The sequence below is a fragment of the Sinocyclocheilus rhinocerous genome, unplaced genomic scaffold (genome assembly GCF_001515625.1).
Source record: "Sinocyclocheilus rhinocerous isolate Xijiao unplaced genomic scaffold, SAMN03320098_v1.1 scaffold97, whole genome shotgun sequence".
Taxonomy (NCBI): domain Eukaryota; kingdom Metazoa; phylum Chordata; class Actinopteri; order Cypriniformes; family Cyprinidae; genus Sinocyclocheilus; species Sinocyclocheilus rhinocerous.
In genome coordinates, this window is record NW_015666183.1 from 1320320 (window position 1) to 1342217 (window position 21898).

A 21898-nucleotide genomic window follows, 5' to 3' on the forward strand; every position below is an offset into this window, starting at 1 on the left:
TTTAAATTTAAAATTTAAACTTTAAATGAATGTTTTTTTAACTTTTTACAACAGAAACACATAGAATAACTTTTTATTCTATGTGTTTCTGTTGTAAAAAGTTAAAAAACATGAATTTACCCCATATGCTTATTAAATTCCTACAAATTGTTTTTTTTTCTGTGACCTCCCTGTACTTTGTGTCACATGTTGTAAAGATTCAAATATATTTAAATATAGATAAATAAATTGGCAGCTAATTGGCAACTAGATGAGTTTAGCATTTACAGGTTGATAGCATGTATTATTTAGGGAAAATAAACGGAAACATTTATTTTCTCCAACTGTTAGCAACACCAAGGCTATGGGTTTGAAATTTCAGTGTGAAATCTGATAAAGGAATCGAGAGAATTCAAATAAATAAATAAATACACTTTTGTTTAACTATACTTAAGTAAACTATTTATTTATTTGTTTATTTATTTATTTGGACAATGCACATTAATATTGGTATTATATAAAGGTGTTATGTAAATGTTCAACCAATGTCAATAGTGTCCCTGGATAAGTTCATGTACACCTAAACCTATAACTGAACACTAAGCCAAAGAATAACATTTTGTACAGCATAATTCCATGACAGCAGTGGAAACAAGGAACATCGAAGGAAGGTTTTCATGCAATGTAAATTACTTTGGATAAAAGCATCTGCCAAATCCATAAATAAAAGATGATTTAAGATGATGGGGCAGCTGATTTTAGCAGAATACACGTTATAAAAAAATAAATAAAAACATAAAATTATACATATATATATATATATATATATATATATCTATATATATATATATAATTGTCATTTATGTAAAATACACAAAAAATTAAATAAATGAGATATTTAAATAATAATAATAATAATACCATTCAAATAAAATAATAATTAACATTTAAATCTACGCTATGCCTTAATTTAATTAACTCAAAATGAACAAACTAAAATGTTAAAAATAAATATATAAATACAAAAATTAAAATGCACAATCAAAGTCAACGAAATAGTACATCTAAGATGAAAGTATTGCTTATATTACAATATAGGCTATTTGAAAATTGGGATATAGTTGGGATATCGCAATAGCAACAATGACTATAAATTCATATTGAATGATTCTACTCAATTGTAGGTTATGGAGAATAATAATAATAAACACTGCTATCAAACGACACAAATAACCTCTTGAAATTTTAGGATCTTGTATTTGTCGTACTTTAGACGTAAACAACATAATAAATGTTATGTTTTTTCCAACATTTGTTCAAACTGTTCCCACACCTTATCATTACACCAGCCAGTTGCCCTGAAGTGGCTGATCTCAGATCACCGTCCTCGTAACTCCAGCAGCACTCCGAATCAAAGCCAGCCTTGTAAACTGATCCCAGACCAGCGCTTTACTGCTGACCGTTGCCCTTCCCAGAATGCACCTCGCTGCGCAGTGACGACAATAACAAAACAGCAGCAGGAGAAGCAGCATTAGCGGAGCCTTACTCAACCCTGCGAGAAAAAAGCTCGATGACAAAACTCCGATCTTATTACCGCTCCTCCTAACCTGCATGTCTTGAAAGATGAAGCACTAGTGAATTTATCCCAATTCGTTCTGGAAGACTTTGTGCGTTTTATGGGAATTAAAAACAAAGGCCCGTGTTTGGAGTGATGAGCTTTAGCCTGTTAGCCCGACAGCTTCAACCTCCAGCTGACAGAAACCTCCACATCTCAGCCAAAAACAACCTATTAATCTGCTTGCATGCAGAGAATGGACTGAAGACAGCTCAGGTAAGACTATCTGATACATTTGAAGCGTTTTATATTGTAGATGTTGAAGTTTAAAATCAAATACCGGATAATTTGAGGCTGTTTGGGTCTCCAATACGGAATTCTTCCACAAACTATAATTAGATAATGTAAACATAACCAGGTTAAGATTGTTGAACCAGGGCGGTTTAGTGGGTTAGATCTCATGTAATGTGATATTGATGAGGGTTTAGCGTCCTGGTGATGGTTTGAGTGAAATTTGGACGTACTGTCACCCTCCCTAAATAATGATCAGCGCCTTTCAAACAACTAAACAAAGACTTGTAGCCTTCAGGAGTCTCCTATTTTGCAGAAATGTTTTAGAAAACAAGCTATTTTAGATCATATTTTGACTTAGAAGATCAAGTTATGACTGCTTAGCCCAGGGGAAAGCTGTCAATCAATTTCGACACATTATACGTTGTGACAAACAGACTAATAAAAATTGTGGTCCACGTTATATTCGATTAAAACAATATTGGTTACCCATGTGGGCCACACAAACCACGTGCTGTTCCTGGTATCCACGCCTTATTCCTTGTATCCATAATAACATTTGCTACAAAGCATCCTGTCAAAGTTTTACACCCGTTCATGGGGAATTAGGGTACAAAGGGTCTCTTAGCGTGTATTGATGGTGTTTACCCACAGGGAACAACATGACTCGGCATTAATATTCCCATTGTTGGGACACATGGTCATGCTGGCCTGTGTGCCGTTTTACAGAACTAACCACATTATAGAGTACAAACAACCCCAGAGATTTATTCAATGTTCTTGTCATAATCTGTCAAGAATGAAGTCCCTCATCACTGTGATTAGCCGGTTATCTGGGGATTTTCCAGCTTGTTATCTATTGAAACAGTCATGTAGTAGGGCTGTTATGGTTTCTAGGTTATGTGTGCTTGAACAGATGTCTCTAAATGCCTTTTAAAGTGTAACCATTTATTAACCCCATTTTGTTATATGTATTATCATTTTAAGTTAATTAAGGCAAGAAACTACAGGCAAAACCATTGTTTTTTCATGCACTGGTCAGTTTTGTGATTTTGGGCTCTTTTGCTTCCATACCTTCTTTCAGATTAGTGGAAAGAAAACATACAAAATACACATTTAGGTGTTTTCTTTTATTACACTTTATCTACACTTTTTGCGTCTATAGATTTAAATTACAATACGCATCCTTAAAGGCTGTTTTTTCAAAATGAGTTTTTTCTCATGTAGTGAGTCAGAAATCTCTACTTGCATAACTGAACTTTACAGTTTTATTCCTATTTATATTCTCAAGGTTGTTACAGAGAAGTTTGTTCCTATATTATTCACCTGATTTATTTCCTAAAAACATGAGAAAATGTATTTATTTTTTCTGACTGTTGACAGTAATTTCTGATTTATGGAGTGATGATAACAATATCAAAAATGCCCTCTGTAAAAACCAACTCTAATATGTAGGGCTGCACGATTAATCGAATGCGATTGTCATGCGCATTTTGTTAAAAAAGCCGATTCTGTAATCAGCAGGAAATCATCATCACGTGACAGCTTCTGTCGAAATGCGATCTCGATTCCATTTCGATTTATCGTGCAGCCCTACTAATATGTCAACAATATGAAACAAGAATATTGAACCTTGGCTTAATTAGATTTCTTTCCTGGAAATGTGTGCAAATTAGTGTATTTAGAATTACACAATGCATCACTTGCATATTTAAACATAACATTACAGAAACTTGTAGTGCAAAATTATTTTTTTATGTGCTCTGAATAATCAACTGGGGAAAGTATATCCCCTATTCACCTGTGGTGTCTTGCCTTAAAATGTTAATCAAAGCAGAAATCTTCATCATCAGTAGTAAGTTTTGTTGTTACCTTGACTTGAATTAAGTGCATTTCATTTACTTTCAATCAGAGAGCCATAATTGACTAGATGAACAAATCAAGCTGGAGGCAGGCTCAGCGGAGAATTCAACATGAAGTTGTATGTGTTTCAAGTCAACAACGGAAGCACATTGACATTTGACACTGAACTTGCTGTCCAAACGTAAGAGAATTTACTGTTTTTAAGAAAAAGTGAACGTTTAAGGCCTAATTTGTTTCCACCGTAACGTGAAGACATTACATTAGGTTGTGCTGTTTTACAGAACATATTGTGTGTGTGTGAATAACTTCTTGAAATTGTTTATCATAGTTAATGTATGAGATATCATGAATTGACATGGAACTATAATTTTTGTCTAGTAGTTGTTAATGTTACTTTGTAGTTTCATAATGCATTAACCAATGTAATCATTGCGACCTTTGATGTTAACTTCTAGAAACTAACATTAACAAAAATGGCTAAATAAATATGAACACCTTACAGTAATGTTTATTTTTGTCTTCAAACATCCTGAAATTAGCTGAATGAGTTTGACTTTAAATTTGTCTAAATTTACATGAGTTTACATACATATATTTACATATTCATGAGAAACTGCATTATATTGAATAATATAATATGTAATATATAATATAGGTGATACTTAGAGATGCAACATACTAATTTATTAATTACATTATTCCAGTGTAAATACCTGTATAATCCTATGATGGGTAAGGTGCAAATGTAAATTATTATTATTATATTATATACGTCTTCTTAATTCCTGAAAAGTCTGAATTCCATCAGTCGTTTCTGTATTCTGTTTGTATGCAGATTTGTTTGTAAATTGAGTCCTGATTTGTTTTACTGGGTTACTAAAATGCATTGTGCTTTGTGCCCTTTATAGTGTTTTGGACCTTAAACATGCCATTCAGGCCAAATATAAAATTGCAGTCCAGCACCAGGTGCTGGTGGTCAATGGAGGGGAGTGTATGGTGGCAGAGAGGCGCGTGTGCAGCTACAGTGCCGGAACGGTGAGTAACAAGCAAAATAAAACACCCAAACAGCATTTTTGCTTTTCAACATTTGTTTAGAGAGTAATAATAGTTATTATATATGAATTATATAGCCACATATGTAATCATTGCTGCAAAGTACTTTAGCACTGCTAACATGTTTGACATGAAAATCGCAAAGAAGCAGTGCATATAATAATTGTATTATTTGAATAGCTTTCTGTGCATTTAAAATAACCCTGAAATATTGAGGATCTTGAGTAGCATGATTACTAAATGACAATTGAATTTTGTCTCTGGCTGCCTCAGGACACCAACCCGATCTTCTTATTCAACAAAGAGATGATCCTGTCTGACCGAGCTCCAACCATCCCCAAAACGACCTTCTCCATAGAGAATGAGATGGAGCTGAAGGTGGAGGAGTCACTCATGATGCCTGCCGTCTTTCACACCGTCGCTTCCCGCACTCAACTGGCTGTGGTACAGGCCAACTTCTGTTCTGACCTAATGACCAACCTCTGTCTTCTTAGATTTACTCAGTTTTACACATCTATGCTCATCCACACTGTGTTATATCAATGATTTTTATGTAAGGTTTGAGCGTCATGTACATTTGAGAGCATCAATGCAAATACACTCAAAGCTCTCTTGTAAATGACAGAGGCTTAGATGGAAGGGTTTCTTACATTTGTATGCAAATGACCCTGTGTTATGCCCTTTTTTAGGAAATGTTTGAGGTTGCCAAGAAGCTTTGCTTGTTCTGTGAGCGTCTGGTCCATGATGAACACCTTCAGCACCAGGGATGGGCGGCCATCATGGCTAACCTGGACGATTGCACCCTATCCTATCAAAAACTCCTCATGAAATTCGACACTGCTTATACAAATTACCAACAGGATTTTGAAGACATCAAATTAAAACTCACAAAGTATGTCTTTCTTTCTTTTCTTTCTTTCACTGCCATTCAATAGTTTGAGGTCGGTAAGATTTTTAAAAATGTTTTTGAAAGAAGTCTCTTATGCTCACCAGAGCTGCGTTTATTTGATCAAAAATACAGTAAAAACAGTAATATTATAAAATATTTTTACAATTTAAAAGAACTATTTTCTTCTCGAATATATTTTAAAATGTAATTTATTCCTGTGATGCAAAGCTGAATTTTCAGCATCATTACTCCAGTCTTCAGAGTCTAATATGCCAATTTGCTGCTCAAGAAACTTTTCTTCTCATTATCAATGTTAAAAATGATTAAATATTGCTTAATATTTTTGTGGAAACCGGGATACATTTTCTTTCAAGATTTTTTTTGTTCATAGAAATTTCAAAAGAACAGCATTTATTTGAAAAATATGTATTTTTTAACATTATAAATGTTTTACTGACACATTTGATCAATTTAATGTGTCTTTGCTGAATAGTAAATGAATAAGCTGACCCTAAACTTTTTAACGCCCGTGTATTGTGTGAATAGAGATCACTAATATTAATGTTAATTCATCAGGCTTGGCACTGCTGTCTCAGTCATGGCGAAGATTCCACTGCTTGAGAATTTTCAGCATCATTACTCCAGTCTTCAGAGTCTAATATGCCAATTTGCTGCTCAAGAAACTTTTCTTCTCATTATCAATGTTAAAAATGATTAAATATTGCTTAATATTTTTGTGGAAACCGGGATACATTTTCTTTCAAGATTTTTTTTGTTCATAGAAATTTCAAAAGAACAGCATTTATTTGAAAAATATGTATTTTTTAACATTATAAATGTTTTACTGACACATTTGATCAATTTAATGTGTCTTTGCTGAATAGTAAATGAATAAGCTGACCCTAAACTTTTTAACGCCCGTGTATTGTGTGAATAGAGATCACTAATATTAATGTTAATTCATCAGGCTTGGCACTGCTGTCTCAGTCATGGCGAAGATTCCACTGCTTGAGTGTTTGACTCGGCAGAGCTACAGAGAAAGCTTGGAGAAGTCCAGCTCCCCTCACCCGAGAACCACAGATGAAGACGAGAATGAGGATGAAGTAGGAGAAACATCCACCCAGTCCGCTATCCTCTGTCCCGCTGACAGCCATAAGAATCGGAAGTCACCCTCGCCGGTCTCTGCTTCAGGGGAAGCGTCGTCCCAGGCGTCCTTCTCTCCTCAGGACAGACTGAAGAGCAGCTGTAGTCTAAAAGCAGCTCTAGAGGAAGAGGAGGAGTCTCCGGAGAGGGGAGCCACACCCTCTTTCAATGTCACGCTCTTGGATTGGATCAACGTTCAGGACAGACCTAACGATGTGGAGTCAGTAGTGAGGAAGTGTTTTGACTCAATCAACAGGGTGAGTAATAGGCGAGTCATTGGGAAGGAAATGTTTTGGTTAAAAACATGAATCAGTCTGTAAACCTGTGGCAACCTTTATATTGTTTTGAGCTAGACAGTAATGGGCATTATGATGATGTGACTGTAGAGGTGTGTCACACAGTAGAGATTTTGCTATACTATTTATATCAGATTACGTATATTTACACAGCTATTAGTAAGCAGGAATGCTTTAAGTTGCTTATATGACAGAGACATAGAGTAATGCTAAAATACAGAGTCTGAGATCAGTAAGACGATAACCTTAAGAGTGTAACGTGATGCAGAATTTAGTTGTGTGAGAAGCAACATCTCAACTATAGCATAATAAAATGCTATAAGAAAAATCTAGGTATATATAACATATAACTGATGTGATGTCATATTTTACAATATCCTCAAATATCCAATCAGATTTAGTGTTTTAAGACTTTTTTTCCCCCAGCTCAAGCACGATTATGTAATGTGACACTGTTTTTGGGCTCAAGTCAGACTTATTCATTTGTTATGAATAATCTTATTATGTTTGGGTTGCCTCCATCAAGTTCCTAATAGAGAGTAAAAAAAAAAAGGTTAACCTATTTAATTCACTGGATTATCCAAATATAAGAATTACCTAATGGGTATTAAAATATAAACCATGTTTTGTTTCATTTCCATCAAAAATAACCATATACTGTGGCTGCAACATCTACTAATGTTTAAAAGTTTGTGGTCAATAGGATTTAAAAAAAATAAATTAATACTTTTAATTAAAGGGTTAGTTCACCCAAAAATGAAAATTCTGTCATTAATTACTCACCCTTGTGAGACCTTTTTATGGGTTTAAGATATTTTTGATGAAATATGAGGGCTCTCTGACCCTCCCATAGACCGCAAGGTAACTACCACGTTCAAGGTCCAGAAAAGTACCAAGATGATCGACAAAGTAGTCCGTGTGACATCAGTGGTTCAACTGTAAAGTTACGAAGCTACGAGAATACTTTTTTGCGCAAAGAAAACAAAAAGAATGACTTTATTCCACATTTTCGTCTCTACTGCGTCACTTGTGGACGAGCGTTCACGACAGTATCACGCCGCATCTCGGTCAGCGCCGGCGCCGCCACGCGCTTGCTTCATGGTACTGTCGTGAACGCACGTCCAAAGTGACGCAGTAAAGACGAAAATGTGGAATAAAGTCGTTATTTTTGTTTTCTTTGCGCAAAAAAAGTATTCTCGTAGCTTCGTAACTTTACAGTTGAACCACTGATGTCACACATGCTCTTTATGCTTCCAGCTCGACCCACGAATTATCCAACCCTTTCTATCTGAATGCCGCGAGACGATTACCAAATTGGATAATCAGAACATGAAGGCCATCAAAGGACTTGAAGACCGATTGTATGCTCTTGACCAAATGATAGCAAGCTGTAAACGGTTGGTCAATGAACAGCAGGAACTTGCTCAGGTAAGCAACTCTCATTTTTATAGTCAGCATAAAACAGCCTAGAGGGGTGCTTTTTCCCCCTATAGTTTATAGCCATTTTCCAACCTTTGTTTTTTGCTACTGTGACTTTAAGATGTGTATATATGATTGGTTAACCTCTTCAAATGTAGGTTGCAACACTTACTTTTTGTGGGTTTACTGTGAGGTCTAATAGTTGGCGCTACTCCATCCTTCAATAACAGCCTTTATATAAACCTGTATTACATTGAGGCAGATCGACAAAACAATAAACTTCTTTCACACGTTTCTAATGTTTGAATATATTACAAAGCTGTGCAAAACACGAGTTTTTCAGAAAGCTACTCTTCCTCATGTGTTCTCCTTTGCCTTCTACTAGGGATTTCTTGCCAATCAGAAGAGGGCTGAAAACCTGAAGGACACCTCGGTGCTGCCTGACCTGTGTCTGAGTCACGCCAACCAGCTGATGATCATGCTGACCAATCACAGGAAACTACTAGACATCAAGCAGAAGTGTACCACTGCCAAACAGGAGCTCGCCAACAACCTTCAAGTTCGTCTCAAGTAAGAGCAGTGTTTTTCTTCTTCCTTCTTCGTGGAAAACATTAAAACTTGGCTTGACCATAAAGTAGTTTGGGCTTTGATTTTGGCTATTTTGAATCCATAGAGCTATACATATTTAAGGTGAATTGTAAGCGTTTCCTAACTGCACTGTGGTGTCTCCTCCATCAGATGGTGCTGCTACGTGATGCTTCACGCTGATCAGGATGGAGAGAAGCTGCAGGCTCTCCTGAGGCTGCTGACGGAGCTGCTGGAGCGCGTGCGGGTGGTGGAGGCGCTCAGCACTGTGCCACAGATGTACTGTCTCGCCGTAGTGGAGGTGGTCAGACGCAAAATGTTTATAGGACACTACAGACAAGTAAGATTTAGCTACATTAATTCATATTCTATAGAGATGCAGATGTGACCAGAAGTGATTTGACCAGAGAGAGAGTGAATGATATTTATTTTGTTTTTATAAAATTTCTGCACATTTAATTATTGTTTGTTAAAAAAATATCTGGGCTGGCTGTTTTATTTGCGTTTTAATTTGTTTTAATGTTTTATTTATTTTTTCTTCCAGTGGGCCAATGCTCTTGTGAAAGATGGGAAAAACCTCTATGAGGCAGAAAAAGTAAAAAGGGAATGCTTTGGGAAGCTCTTCAGTAAGTTTATTCTCTTTATTCTTCATATTTTATATGGTTTCTTTTAGTTTGGGTACAAACATGGACACCTGCGTGCCAGATTGCTTTGAAAACACTGCTTTTGTTTGTCTCAGGGAAATCGTTCCTCAGAAACCGGTTGTTTCGAGGACTGGACTCATGGCCACCCTCTTCGTTTTGCGTGAGTCTATGAACGTGTTTTTATCTTTCTGAATTCCTACATGGAATTTGAGGATATTTCAGCATTAATGAATCTTTTTTTTGTTTTTGTGTTTAGACCCGAAAGCCTCGAAAGTTTGACTTTGAGCTTCCATATATTTCCCTGAGTGACCTGCAGTATCTCAAGTCCTGTTGTCCTTTCGAGGTTCAGCCTTACCTCAGGTAAATGCCTCTTACCCGGTCACAATACACACATTTCTACCGTAACTTCTCAATGCAAAACTGCTTTTCTTGTGTTTTTTGAGCCATTAACCTTTATATTATGGCTAAATACCCCTAGATGATGGTCTGTTGCCTGTTTTCTTCATCAGGGTCCCAACACTATGTGACTTTGAGCCTCTTAACCAGAGTATTGCGGTTCTTCATCAGCTGGTTCAGGCTGCGCAGAGTGTGGACGAGATGTCACAAACTATCACAGACCTACTAAATGAACAAAAGGTACTTTGTGTTCACACTTCAGTCATTTAATTTTTATAACTTGTTGCTAAGTGTTTGAAATATTGGATGTTATAAACCTGTAAAGATGAAATTGAAATTCACCTTATCTGTTTTTTAAATGAGTTTTGTTGATCTTAATGTGACTAATCCAAGCAATGGCAAGTGATGTATGCAAGATCTGTCATTACTTCCGATACATTGCAACATAACAGATTTATATAGTCTAGTTTGACTTTTATAGCAATGTCATTTCCCATATGATTTTAACTTGTTGCATTGGCCTTATAGTTTTCCTGTAGCCAGAGTGCTCAAAGATTCACCGCATTAACACCCAGATCTAAAAGCACAACTGAAATCACCTCTACCTCCACCAAAACTTTGTCCACTCTCAGTTTAAAAGCACCGGACTGCCAACCCCTGGCGCTTCCTGGTCACTTGGAGGACCTATCACCTGACAGCATAGATGCCCAGACTTTTGACTTTGAAACCATTGGGCATCCCAATATGGATCCTGTATTACAGCAAGGCTCGTTGGACTTGGACTCGTTGGCAGAAAGTCCTGAGTCGGATTTCATGTCAGCAGTTAATGAGTTTGTTATTGAGGAGAACTTGATGTCACCTAATCCCATAAGTGATCCCACAAGCCCAGAGATGATGGTGGAGTCTCTTTACTCCTCTGTCATTAATGCAATCGATAGCAAGCGTATACAGGACACTACTACACTTGAGAAGGAAAATTCAAAGATTGCAGTACTCAAGCTGTCAGCAGACAGGTACCGTTCTGCTGCGGAAGAGTCCCAGAACAATTTGAGGAAAGTTAAAGAAGACATTTATCACTTTCGAGGTCTTGTTCTGAAAGAGCAAAGAGACTTTGGATTCACCCTGAAAACAATGACCATTGAGGTCCGAAACGCTCTCAACAGTGTCAGATACTGTCACGAGGAGGAGCTGAGAGAAACGCAACAAACCGATCTCCAGAGTTTGAAGGACGATCATGAAAAGCAGATACAAACTCTCACGGAAGAGCTTGAAGGCAATCGGAAGATTGTTCGAGACGTCCAGAGAGCAATGCTAGAATTGGAGGGGCTCGTGGAGCGCAAGGAGAAGGAAATATCCCAGCTGGAGAGTGTGAGGGAACGCTCTATGCAAGAACTTCAAGATCTTCACAAGCAAACTGTGCAGGACCTTGAGGAGAAGATCTTGAAGCAAAGTGAAGAACTGAAAGCTACATTGCTGTCCAAGGACGAACTCGCTGGGCAGCTGGAGAACCTTCACTTTGAGATCGAGCACGGCCAACAGAAAATCAGACAGGAGATGGAGAAGGCAGAGAAGGTGCACCTTCAGGAACTGGAGGCACGGTTGAAACAACAACATGAAGCAGAGCTGGAATCTCTCAGATTGGAAAAAGAAAGTGCACTTGACAAACTTGTCCAGGAGAACCTGTTGAAGCTAAGAGATCTGGTGGATTCCCATTCTGCTGAACTCAAGGAACGTGAGGGACGCTTGAAAGACTTGGAGGCTCACATCACAGAACTTGCAGATGCCCGCTGCAAACTGGAAGTGGAGATGGCTCTTAAAGAGGCCGAAATGGAGGACATGGGACTCCAGTACGAGGAGGCCAAAAGTACCCAAGAGGAGGTGTTGAGAGCGGAGCTTGCTACCCAAACAGCCACCTTGCAATCGCAGATCGACATGTTGAACCAGCAGCTCCAGCAGAAGAACGAAGACTACGAGGTGGGCCTGGCCGAGCTCCGAGCGCTCATGAGGTTGGAGAAGGACCACTGCATCTCTGAACTCGTGGATCGGCATGAAGAGGAGAACACCCTGCTCCGCCAAGCGTTTTCAGCACTCAAACAGAAGTCGCAGGATGCGGAGAAAGACTGCAAAGAACGAGTCCAGAAGATCCAGCGCGATCTCCAGTACCAGTTTGATGCCTTACAGAGGGAAAAGGAGGATGAGCAGAGGGCTTTCCAGGAGAAAGAGCAAGAGCTTAAGACTGTTATCGGAGACCTGCAGGCAGAAAACTCACTACTATTGGGAAGACTGGAGCGGGAGAGGGTGGAGGCCCTGCAGAGAGTGGAGAAGGAGAAAGAGGAGGCAGTCAAAGCTGCATTACAAGAGGCCTTAAGAGACTTTCAACTCCAAAAAGAGGAGACCGAGACAAGACTGTTAGGACAAATTGAGCTACTTGAAAATCAGCTCAAAGACAGACAATCCACTGACACGTAAGTAAATGCAAGTTTTCTAATCAGACGTTCCCACAAAAATCATTCTAAGATTCAGATTTAAAGCACATAGCTGTTAAATTATAAATGGTGCTTAATTGCTAGCAATTGGTGTGGCTGTGGAACACAGAACATATTTTGAAAAATGTTTTAGTTTTTATAATGAAAGTCAATGGAGCCCAATGTTGATTTTTTTTGTGTTCCATGGTAAAAAGTTATTCACACAGGTTTGGAATGACGTGAGTAAATAACGACAGAATTTTCATTTTTTGGATAAACTTTCCTTTTAAATATTAACCTAGGTGTTCAGTCCACCTTGCACCTTTTAGGCCTCAGACAGTAGCTATATTTCCATCCAAAGTTGCACATTTTGGCTGGTGGATGAAAAAAATATGCAGTTATCTCTATTTGAAAATATTTAAACAAACAATCAGGGAAGGAGGAATAACAGACATATTAACAATAATTTAACAGTCCGTTGTAAAGAAAGAAAGAAATACACACTTAAAGATATTTTCAATATAATATATTCCTGTAATGGCAAAGTTGAATTTTCAGCATCATTACTCCAGTCTTCAGTGTCACATGATCCTTCAGAAATCATTCTAATATGCTGATTTGATGCTCAAGAAATATTTCTTATTATCAACGTTGAAAACGGTTGATAACTTTGATACCTTTTTTTGGATTCTTTGATGAATAGAAAGTTAAAAAGAACAGTATTAATATGAAATAATTATTTTGTACCAGTCTTTACTGTTACTGATTTACTGCTATTTAATGCCTTCCTTACTGAAAAATATTAATTTATTTGAAAAAGAAAATCTTTTTGACACCAAACTGGTGAATTTTTGGATGAGCTCTTTTGACTTGGGCAACCGCCCAGAACATTAACAATCCCATAGCAAACACCCACAACATCTTAGCATTGTTTCAGGGAGTTTTGCAAAATCGAGTACTCCTCACATTTTGTTTAAAAAATGTAAAACAAATAATGTTTTTAATGTGGTTGTGTTATTTCTGTTGGTTTGTTTGATAATAACCCCAGTTTCTTGATGATTTAGTCATTTTGTGTGAGAGAAGCATCTGACGAGGACACAAATGAAATTACACTGAAACAATGATGCTCTAGTCCATTAAAATGAAAGCTTCTACCTCTAACTTTACTGTTAATTAAAACCCGAAAACACACACAAGCTACATGCATTCACTTACTCTTTCTGATTTCATTCACTCTTGTGAATAATTAGCACATCAAAAAGAACCAACAAAAACTGTGAACCGTTTCATTAAAACATTTCTTAAGTAGAAATTAGCAAGAAATGTGATAACCCTGTTACATGTGCCTGTAAAATAGAGATTAATTAAAAACAGAAAACAGATTTGTGTTCAAGTCTTACACCAATCCCAATAAATTGGAGGTTTTTGAATATTTATTTATTTATTTATTCTGGTGACTATTTTAACACTTCAGAAAACTGTTTTTGCCAAGTGGTTAAAACTCTAAGCTAGTAATAAAAGGTTGCAGGTTCAAACCCTGCAAGAAGCAAACAATGAACACCTATAGAGCTCTAGAAAGAGACTAAATTGTTGCTGTTTACTTCATTAACACATGTTCCTGTCTTATTGTCAATAATTAATCATTGCACAACATGCAAAAAAGGTTCTTCAGAATCTAACAACTTGCTCAGCTTATGAATTAGCATTGTGTTTTAGAAGGAAGCATCAGCTAAATGTCTGCTCAGAAGTAATGAATGCAAAGTCAGGTTGATCTCCAGTATGGTGAGGTCAATTCTCACACCTGCTTCTGTGTTTCAGAGTGGGACCTACTGTAGAAAAAACAGAGACTGGTATGGAAACCAGTGCTGCATTGTCACTGGACAGTGGCCAGTGGACCGAGGAAAGGGCATCACTCCTGGCCAAACTAGAGCTCCTGGAACGCACAAAGAACGAGGAGATGCAGAACCTGAAGACCTCGCTCATTGCTGAGCAGCAGGTTAGCAATATAAAGAATCTGGACTACAAGTAGTGAATTAAGCTGATGTTTTTTTGCCACTGCAATTCAAAAGTTGGCATCTTACATTCTGTACATGTCTTTTTATGCTTATTAATATTAAAAATTCAATTAATTGTTGTTGCGGATTTAAATGTCACCAAGGTAAGATATCTAACCAGCTGACATCATATTAAACGGCTGACTAAATTAATGGCTGACATTAATAATAATACAACACTGGATGAGGAGTTAAAATTAAACAGTATTTGTTTGCATTGTGTGCCATTATTTTCCAGCAAAAGTGTGTATTCAATATAGCTGTCATGGACTTGCATAATTCAAATTAATTGAATTTGCATAGCAGCTGTATATTTTCCAGCTATTATTAAAATGTAAGAACCTAGTAATTTGTTTGCAAAGAAAATTAATGAAAAATATTATAATTTGTAGCTGAACATTTTTTTTTTTTAAATAAAAAATGGTCAGGACAAGTTAAAAAAATTAAACAAAAAAAAATATATATATGGCCGATGTAAAACTGTTGAGGGGATATTGATATCTAAAATATTGTTGCCATGGCAACGTGTCAAACTTGAATATTCTTTTCCGGTGATTTTGAGGTAGATAACATGCTTAGAATTTCATGAAACTCAACACACATATCAGTATTAATTAAATATCTGAACTGGCTGAAAATGTAGGTATTGTAACATTTTTGATCTAAAAACCTATTAAAATGTCTTTAATGTATTATAAATGTACCCTAAAATTTCTTGTTTTAATGTACTGTTCACTTTTAGACAAACTTCAATACTGTTCTGATCCGGGAGAAACTAAAGAAAGAACAAATCATCAGTGATCTCACCGAGAAGCTCAAAAACTTGGCACAGCAACAAGAGAAAGATAAAGGTATAAAAAAAAAAATAATAATTTCATATAATTTTAATACATTTTCACTTGTTTTCCAAACATCTGTACTGCACCGAAATGGTCAGTGCGATCAATAAATGTTAAAAAAGGACCACTCATGATCATTGTGCTGTATTTTGTTGTTTTCCTGAAGGCTTGATCGAAACGCTCTCTGAGGACCGTGCCTCCATCCTTCAGGAGAAGAAGCAGATGGAGGAGGAACTCAACCATCTGCGAAGCACCGTCCTCGTCTCTTCGTCCTTCTTTCCGCCCAATCCCATCCCAGTCGTCACGGAAGCTCACGGCGCCTGTGGCCCCGCCCATGTGGAAGTCCTCTTGCTGTCCACCCCTGATCCAGAGAGATTGGCGTACGTGGCTGCGTTCAAGGATGAGGAGAGGGTGGAGTCAGCCGTGGAGGCCAGCATGATGACAGTGCAGTAAGCATCTGGGCTGAAGTTCACTTGTGACACACTCATACTAGAGCTAAATTAATAAACCCTGAAAAACTGAACTGGCTCAGTTTAGTCAAAAGCACGCTGAGTGAATGTCTTTGACATTATCCACAAGGTGGTTTGAAATTCATTTTATTCTAGCAATACAACAACCTGTTGTTGGCATATGTTCTCACTCTACAGCATTCATTTCTGTAAAATAATAAACCTGCACAGCCAGCTTCGGTGCTAAAATACTGCACGACTATAACTGAATGAGCTGTACGAATACACTTGATTTCACATGCTCTTGTAGCAACAAAATCAAAGTTTTGGAGGGATGAGGTTTGTCTTAGTTAAAAAGTTTTGGAATAGTTACGTAGTAGGTGATTTTTGTTTAATTCCCAAAATACACACATTTACATGTCAAAAACATTGTTTATTTTCCTCATTACATTTTTTTTTTTTTTAAATAAAACATAATTTTGTTAGATCAGAACATAATTGTGCTAGATTTAATAATTTCGTAAGTTTTATAGTTTGTAGTCTTTGAACAGAATTAATGCTTACATGTTTTTATAGTCAAAATTCTACAAAGTTATTATAGATTTAGAGATGTTTATTTACAGACAGACTTATTTGAAAAACAAATTATATATGATCTAATTATAATATTAAAACATTTTAATACTACTACTAGGGGTGTGCGATATATATCGTCTGCGATAATATCGTAATTGTTGTTTTAACGATGTGCGATTTGACATTATCGAGTATTTTGCAAAAACCATTCAAAACATCCCTACAGAGCGCACGCATACATTACGTGAAGTATAGACTAGTGCGTGTGCGCATTTAGTGTGTTTTCTTTCACTGCATGATTCAGGCTATTAAAATGCATACCAGCACAATAACACACTCAGCAAAATATCGTCTAATTATCGTCATCGATAAAATCACAGAAAATATCGAGATATTATTTTTTGTAAATATCGCACACCCCTAACTACTACTACTACTACTACTACTGATAATAATAATAATAACAACAGAATGAAGTTCATATGTTTTTAAGTTTTGAACAAAATTTGTTATTATGTTAGGTATTAGTTATATATTATTAATATGCTTTTTGTAGTCAATCTACAAATTTATTCTAGATTTATAAATGTATATCTACAGACAGACTTATTTAAAAAAAAAAAGTATATTATATAATTATTATATTAAAACATTTTAATAATAATAATAATAACAACAACAGTGGAGTTAATAGGTTATATAGTTTGTAGTTTTTGAACACAATTAGTCGTTTATATGCTTTTTGTTGGCAAAAATCTACACATTTATTCTAGATTTATAGATGTATATCTAAAGACAGACTTATTTGAAAAATCATATATTATATAATTATGTTTTAAAATATTTTTAATAATAATTACAGAGTGGAGTTAATAATTTTTTTCTAGTTTGTGGTTTATAATAGAATTAGTGATTTATATGATTCTTGTAGTCAAAGTCTACAAATTTATCATTAACACACACACACACATATATACATGTATAATTTTATTATTATTAATTTATTTTTAATATGTCTAGCAGAATGTCAGCAGTTGTTAGAATTTTTTTTTCATACTTGTCGTTTAAAAGTATGTAAGGAAGATCAATTTTTGGAGAGGTAAGACGATATTTTGTAGACCTTGTATCTTTAAAGGAGCTGAATGAATGTATTTGAGGCAGGAAAGCAGAGTAGATCAGGTAGAAGAAGAAAGATGTGAGTCGAGTCCATGCTGTAGGTGAGGAGACGCAGTTCCCTGCTCTGTATTATTATTGGCTTTTAGAAAATTGTTCCTTTTAAAGCTTTGCTAAATTAGTGAACTGTGTAGTTTGTGACATTTATTTTGTGTATTTTGATGCAGTGACAACCCTATGCTGTCTGAAGAGAAACAGCGCATACTGATTTTGGAAAGGGTAATTCACTTTCACATATATATACTTTTATATATAATTTTATTGACAAAATCATTGCATTTCTTAGAAATATTTTCATATGCAATTATTTGTTGTTGTGTTTCAGACTTTACATATGAAGGAGGAAGAGAACAAAAGACTTAGTCAAAGATTGGTAAATATATTTTAGTTCATTTATACGTGAACGTGCGTGTGGTTACAGTTTTGGCTCTTATATTTCATCTAAATGTGTTAATTGTATGAGAACGTCATTTAACATCGTTTAAATTGATCATCTGTATTCGTGTCATTTGTTCTTGATCTCGGTTGATAATTGACCACTTGAACGGTCAATTAAAAGCAGTAATTAGTGATGGTAAATAGAGCAATACACTCAATTAATGCAGGTCAGCGATTGACACAGGAACGTTAAAGGCATTCATGTCATTTTGGGGGGAAAAAATACTTTTTTTTTTCATATTATAGTTTTTTATATCTATAAGCAAAATGCTGTAGATATTCTGTCTTCACGGTACAGTTCATATACATTACATTGCTGTTGTTACGACAGTTACAACTTGCACATTATCAGCAGTTAATTAAAACATGAGGCTCTTTGATATAATTTAATTACATTTCCCCTGGGACTGTTTCTGCAAATAGGTTTAATCTCTTTAGCAAAATTACAATCACCGTCTTATTGGCCGCGAGACGCATCTTATGAGACACGTAACCCACACTTTAGAGTCCTGACAGCCCGGGGCGGATTCACAAGATGAATTTAGTCTGAAAAACAGCTCTAAAATGTGCCTGAGTAATTAAGCTAGGACTGAATTTCAGCTCGTTTGCAAAAGAGCCGGACATGAAACGACTACAGACGTGTTTAAATCCCACATTTTTTATTTATCATCTATGTATGTTACAATGTATTTTAGATACTCATTGTTCTTTGTCCCTATTGTGTGTTTTATGCATTTACTACCAATGCATGCTATTTAAGAGACTGTTCTACTCCTTACCACTAGATGGCACACATACATTTGTTTAGGTACAAACTCTGAAATGGCAGGAGATTAATCAATGTTGCATTTAACCAAAACTGATGTGTTGCACTACAATGTATGTGGTTTTTATTTTGTAACGGTTGCAGAGAGTGTACGCAAGCAATTTACTAGTGTAAATATCACTAGAATCATCGAACAATTTGTTTTACAGATGTCACAGAGTATGTCGTCCGTCTCGTCACGGCACTCTGAGAAAATCGCCATTCGAGAGTAAGTATTCTTGGATGTTAGCGTTAATGATTTGAGCTGCCGTTTCAGCCCTCCACCTCATTTGAAAACCCCTTCTTTTGTAGTTTTCAGGTGGGCGACTTGGTTCTCATAATCCTGGACGAGAGGCACGATAATTACGTTCTCTTCACTGTTGGTCCCACCCTTTATTTCCTGCACTCAGAGTCCCTCACTGCACTGGACCTCAAACCAGGTCAGTCACACACATGACAGGAATACTTATTAAAGGGACAGATTAATTAAATATATTAGGCTTTGCATATGTGAAACAATTTTGCTCCAACAAGATGGATTTGCATATTTTTTTGTTGCTCTTTCCCAAGAACATGTTTACTTATTTTAATTGTTCTTATTTTTTAATTGTATATATTAATGTATCAATGCATTTGTAAATTAAAATGTTTTTTTTAATGTTCTAGATAAAAAAAATTATGATACAGAAAATGTGTTTTACTCCTGATAAAGTGTTTTGTAGTTTTATTTTACATAAAGCATGGTTTTATTGTAAATTTGCTTGTATTATTGATATACAATAAATAATTTTTTTTTTAGCGACAGGAGAAACAAGACGGCCGTGGGTTCTAGGAAAAGTCATGGAGAAGGAATATTGCCAAGCCAAAAAGGTAACCGTTATTATTCTATTATTTCTGCGAATGCTCTAAATGGAGTGTTTTTGTATAATTATATTTCAGTAAATCATTTTGATGGTATTATTGCACTCTCATTATATAACATCCTTGATGACAAAACACTAGCTCATTTTTCATGACATTGTCTGATCTATTTTTTGTTAACATTGGTTATATTTGAGATGCATATATTAAAATATATACTCCGTTCCTTTGCTAAACTTTCTAATTAAGCTCATCAGGAAGATAACATTGAATTACAATTATGCATTTAATTGTTTTGCATCTTAAAGTTAATTTGAGCAGAAAAGTGTGTTTTCATACTCCGCTGCTAATCATTACTGCAGGCACTTATATTAAATTATCTATTTTATTTAATTATTTTTATGTGATATTCTATTACATATTTTGAATGCGTTTCTTTTGTTATTATCTGTCTCCAGGCCCAAAACCGGTTCAAAGTTCCTCTCGGCACTAAATTCTACAGAGTAAAGGCCGTGCCATGGAACAAGAAAGTGTAATCGTGTACAAATTGATCATATTGTAATGAGCTCAGTATGTTTTTATTGCTTTTTTTAAGCAAACTCGCTCATCCTTGGTGGTTTTATCGACATCAGAAGACAAAATAATTTTTCCCTTATTTTTTTTGCCTCTGTTGCAAACCATTTTAGCAAATTTTTTTTATACACAGAGGATTTGTAAATGTGGACCAAATGATTCTAACTTTATCGGGGCATTGCCTCCACGTGCGATGGCTCTGAAGCCGTCACAACAAGTCTGTAAAAATGGACAAAATGTATTTGGATGTTACATATTAGTTCATCATTAATATTATGGTCAGGTTGGGGGGCGGGCACTATTGCGATCAGCTTACTTATTTCAGAAGGTTATGAAAATATAAATTTATTGTAAATGTTACCAGAGGAATGGTCATGGCATGCATATAGATAATATTTTCTTTAATTTACTTGTCTGGATATGCATTGTAGTCGGAGGTATCAGTAAAAACCTGCTGATTGTTACTCGCATCACAGTACAACCCGTCTGTTTATTATGACGTACATTTGGACGGCCACCGCAGAGGCCTCGCAATCCTTCAGAAGCACTTTCGAAAAAAAAAGACGACGCTTTTGTCGATTCAAAAGGGAGGTTTGTGCTGTTGAAAACGAGCGTCAGAAGAAAAGCAGCACATATCTTCCCTCTGTTGTAGGATGTTGAAATATAGAAAGTAATATTTCATGTTTGTGAATGTGTGTCACATAAGTTTTGCAATCATCGCCTATTGATGCTCTTGAGTCATTGGCAACACTTCCAACCGAGCAGAACGGAAGATTTTAAAAGAATTACGCCTCTATTGTGTCAACTAAACTAATGAATAGCAAACAAGCCCATACATGTCAGGGATTAATGGGATCCATTTTATTGCTATTGTCTATCACTAAGTAACGTGTTCTGTCTAAAATTAAAGCAGTGCCGAGGTACGGCGGTTGAGGGAAATATTCCCAACTTAGACGTTTTTCTCTTTCAGCTCGGTCCTTGTCGAATGTTGGCTTTTGTGGGGGCATTAGCTAGTGTCGTGTGCTAACGTTGGCACGCTCTCGGACGCAACAGACTTCATAAGGGCTTCGATCGGAGCCCGGGAACGGTATTACCCTCTTGGAGGAGCACGGCGCACCAACATCACTTATTGTAGTCGGAGGTATCAGTAAAAACCTGCTGATTGTTACTCGCATCACAGTACAACCCGTCTGTTTATTATGACGTACATTTGGACGGCCACCGCAGAGGCCTCGCAATCCTTCAGAAGCACTTTCGAAAAAAAAAGACGACGCTTTTGTCGATTCAAAAGGGAGGTTTGTGCTGTTGAAAACGAGCGTCAGAAGAAAAGCAGCACATATCTTCCCTCTGTTGTAGGATGTTGAAATATAGAAAGTAATATTTCATGTTTGTGAATGTGTGTCTTTATTGAATTTAACGACGACATTGTATATTATTCATCAGATCACACAGTAACAAAAAAGGACTGTATTGTAAAAGAATTTAGAGTTTTCAAAACAATAAAGGTTTGATCCCAAACTCCTCGCGGTGGATTGCATTACCCGCAGCGTCC

General features: G+C 36.2%; 1 protein-coding gene across 3 annotated transcripts; it reads left to right on the forward strand.

Moving 5' to 3' along the window:
* The first annotated feature begins 1485 nt into the window (after positions 1-1485).
* LOC107732098 (RB1-inducible coiled-coil protein 1-like) lies at positions 1486-21652 on the forward strand. Of its 3 annotated transcripts, XR_001638834.1 has the most exons (24): positions 1486-1810; positions 3738-3869; positions 4597-4723; positions 5015-5185; positions 5431-5633; positions 6598-7030; positions 8327-8497; positions 8874-9058; positions 9227-9413; positions 9618-9699; positions 9813-9877; positions 9974-10077; positions 10227-10353; positions 10642-12578; positions 14397-14574; positions 15375-15483; positions 15638-15920; positions 17837-17888; positions 17995-18042; positions 19083-19141; positions 19225-19352; positions 19712-19782; positions 20232-20783; positions 21488-21652. XR_001638834.1 is itself a non-coding variant. In XM_016543346.1 (23 exons), exons 2-23 carry the CDS (start codon positions 3799-3801, stop codon positions 20307-20309), a joined length of 4869 nt encoding a protein of 1622 aa, XP_016398832.1. In that variant the 5' UTR covers positions 1486-1810; positions 3738-3798; the 3' UTR covers positions 20310-20948. The 3 variants fall into 3 exon arrangements, 2 of the variants coding, with proteins under 2 accessions (XP_016398832.1, XP_016398833.1); XM_016543346.1 differs by lacking the exon at positions 21488-21652 and having other exon boundaries at positions 20232-20948; XM_016543347.1 differs by lacking the exon at positions 21488-21652 and having other exon boundaries at positions 19718-19782; positions 20232-20948.
* The last annotated feature ends 246 nt before the right edge of the window (positions 21653-21898 follow it).

Coding starts and splice junctions, on each gene's coding strand:
- LOC107732098 (XM_016543346.1), top strand. CDS start 3,799: ATGAAGTTGTATGTGTTTCAAGTCAACAACGGAAGCACATTGACATTT. Junction 15,484..15,637: donor GCAACAAGAGAAAGATAAAG/GTATAAAAAAAA, acceptor GTTTTCCTGAAG/GCTTGATCGAAACGCTCTCT. Junction 19,783..20,231: donor AATATTGCCAAGCCAAAAAG/GTAACCGTTATT, acceptor ATCTGTCTCCAG/GCCCAAAACCGGTTCAAAGT.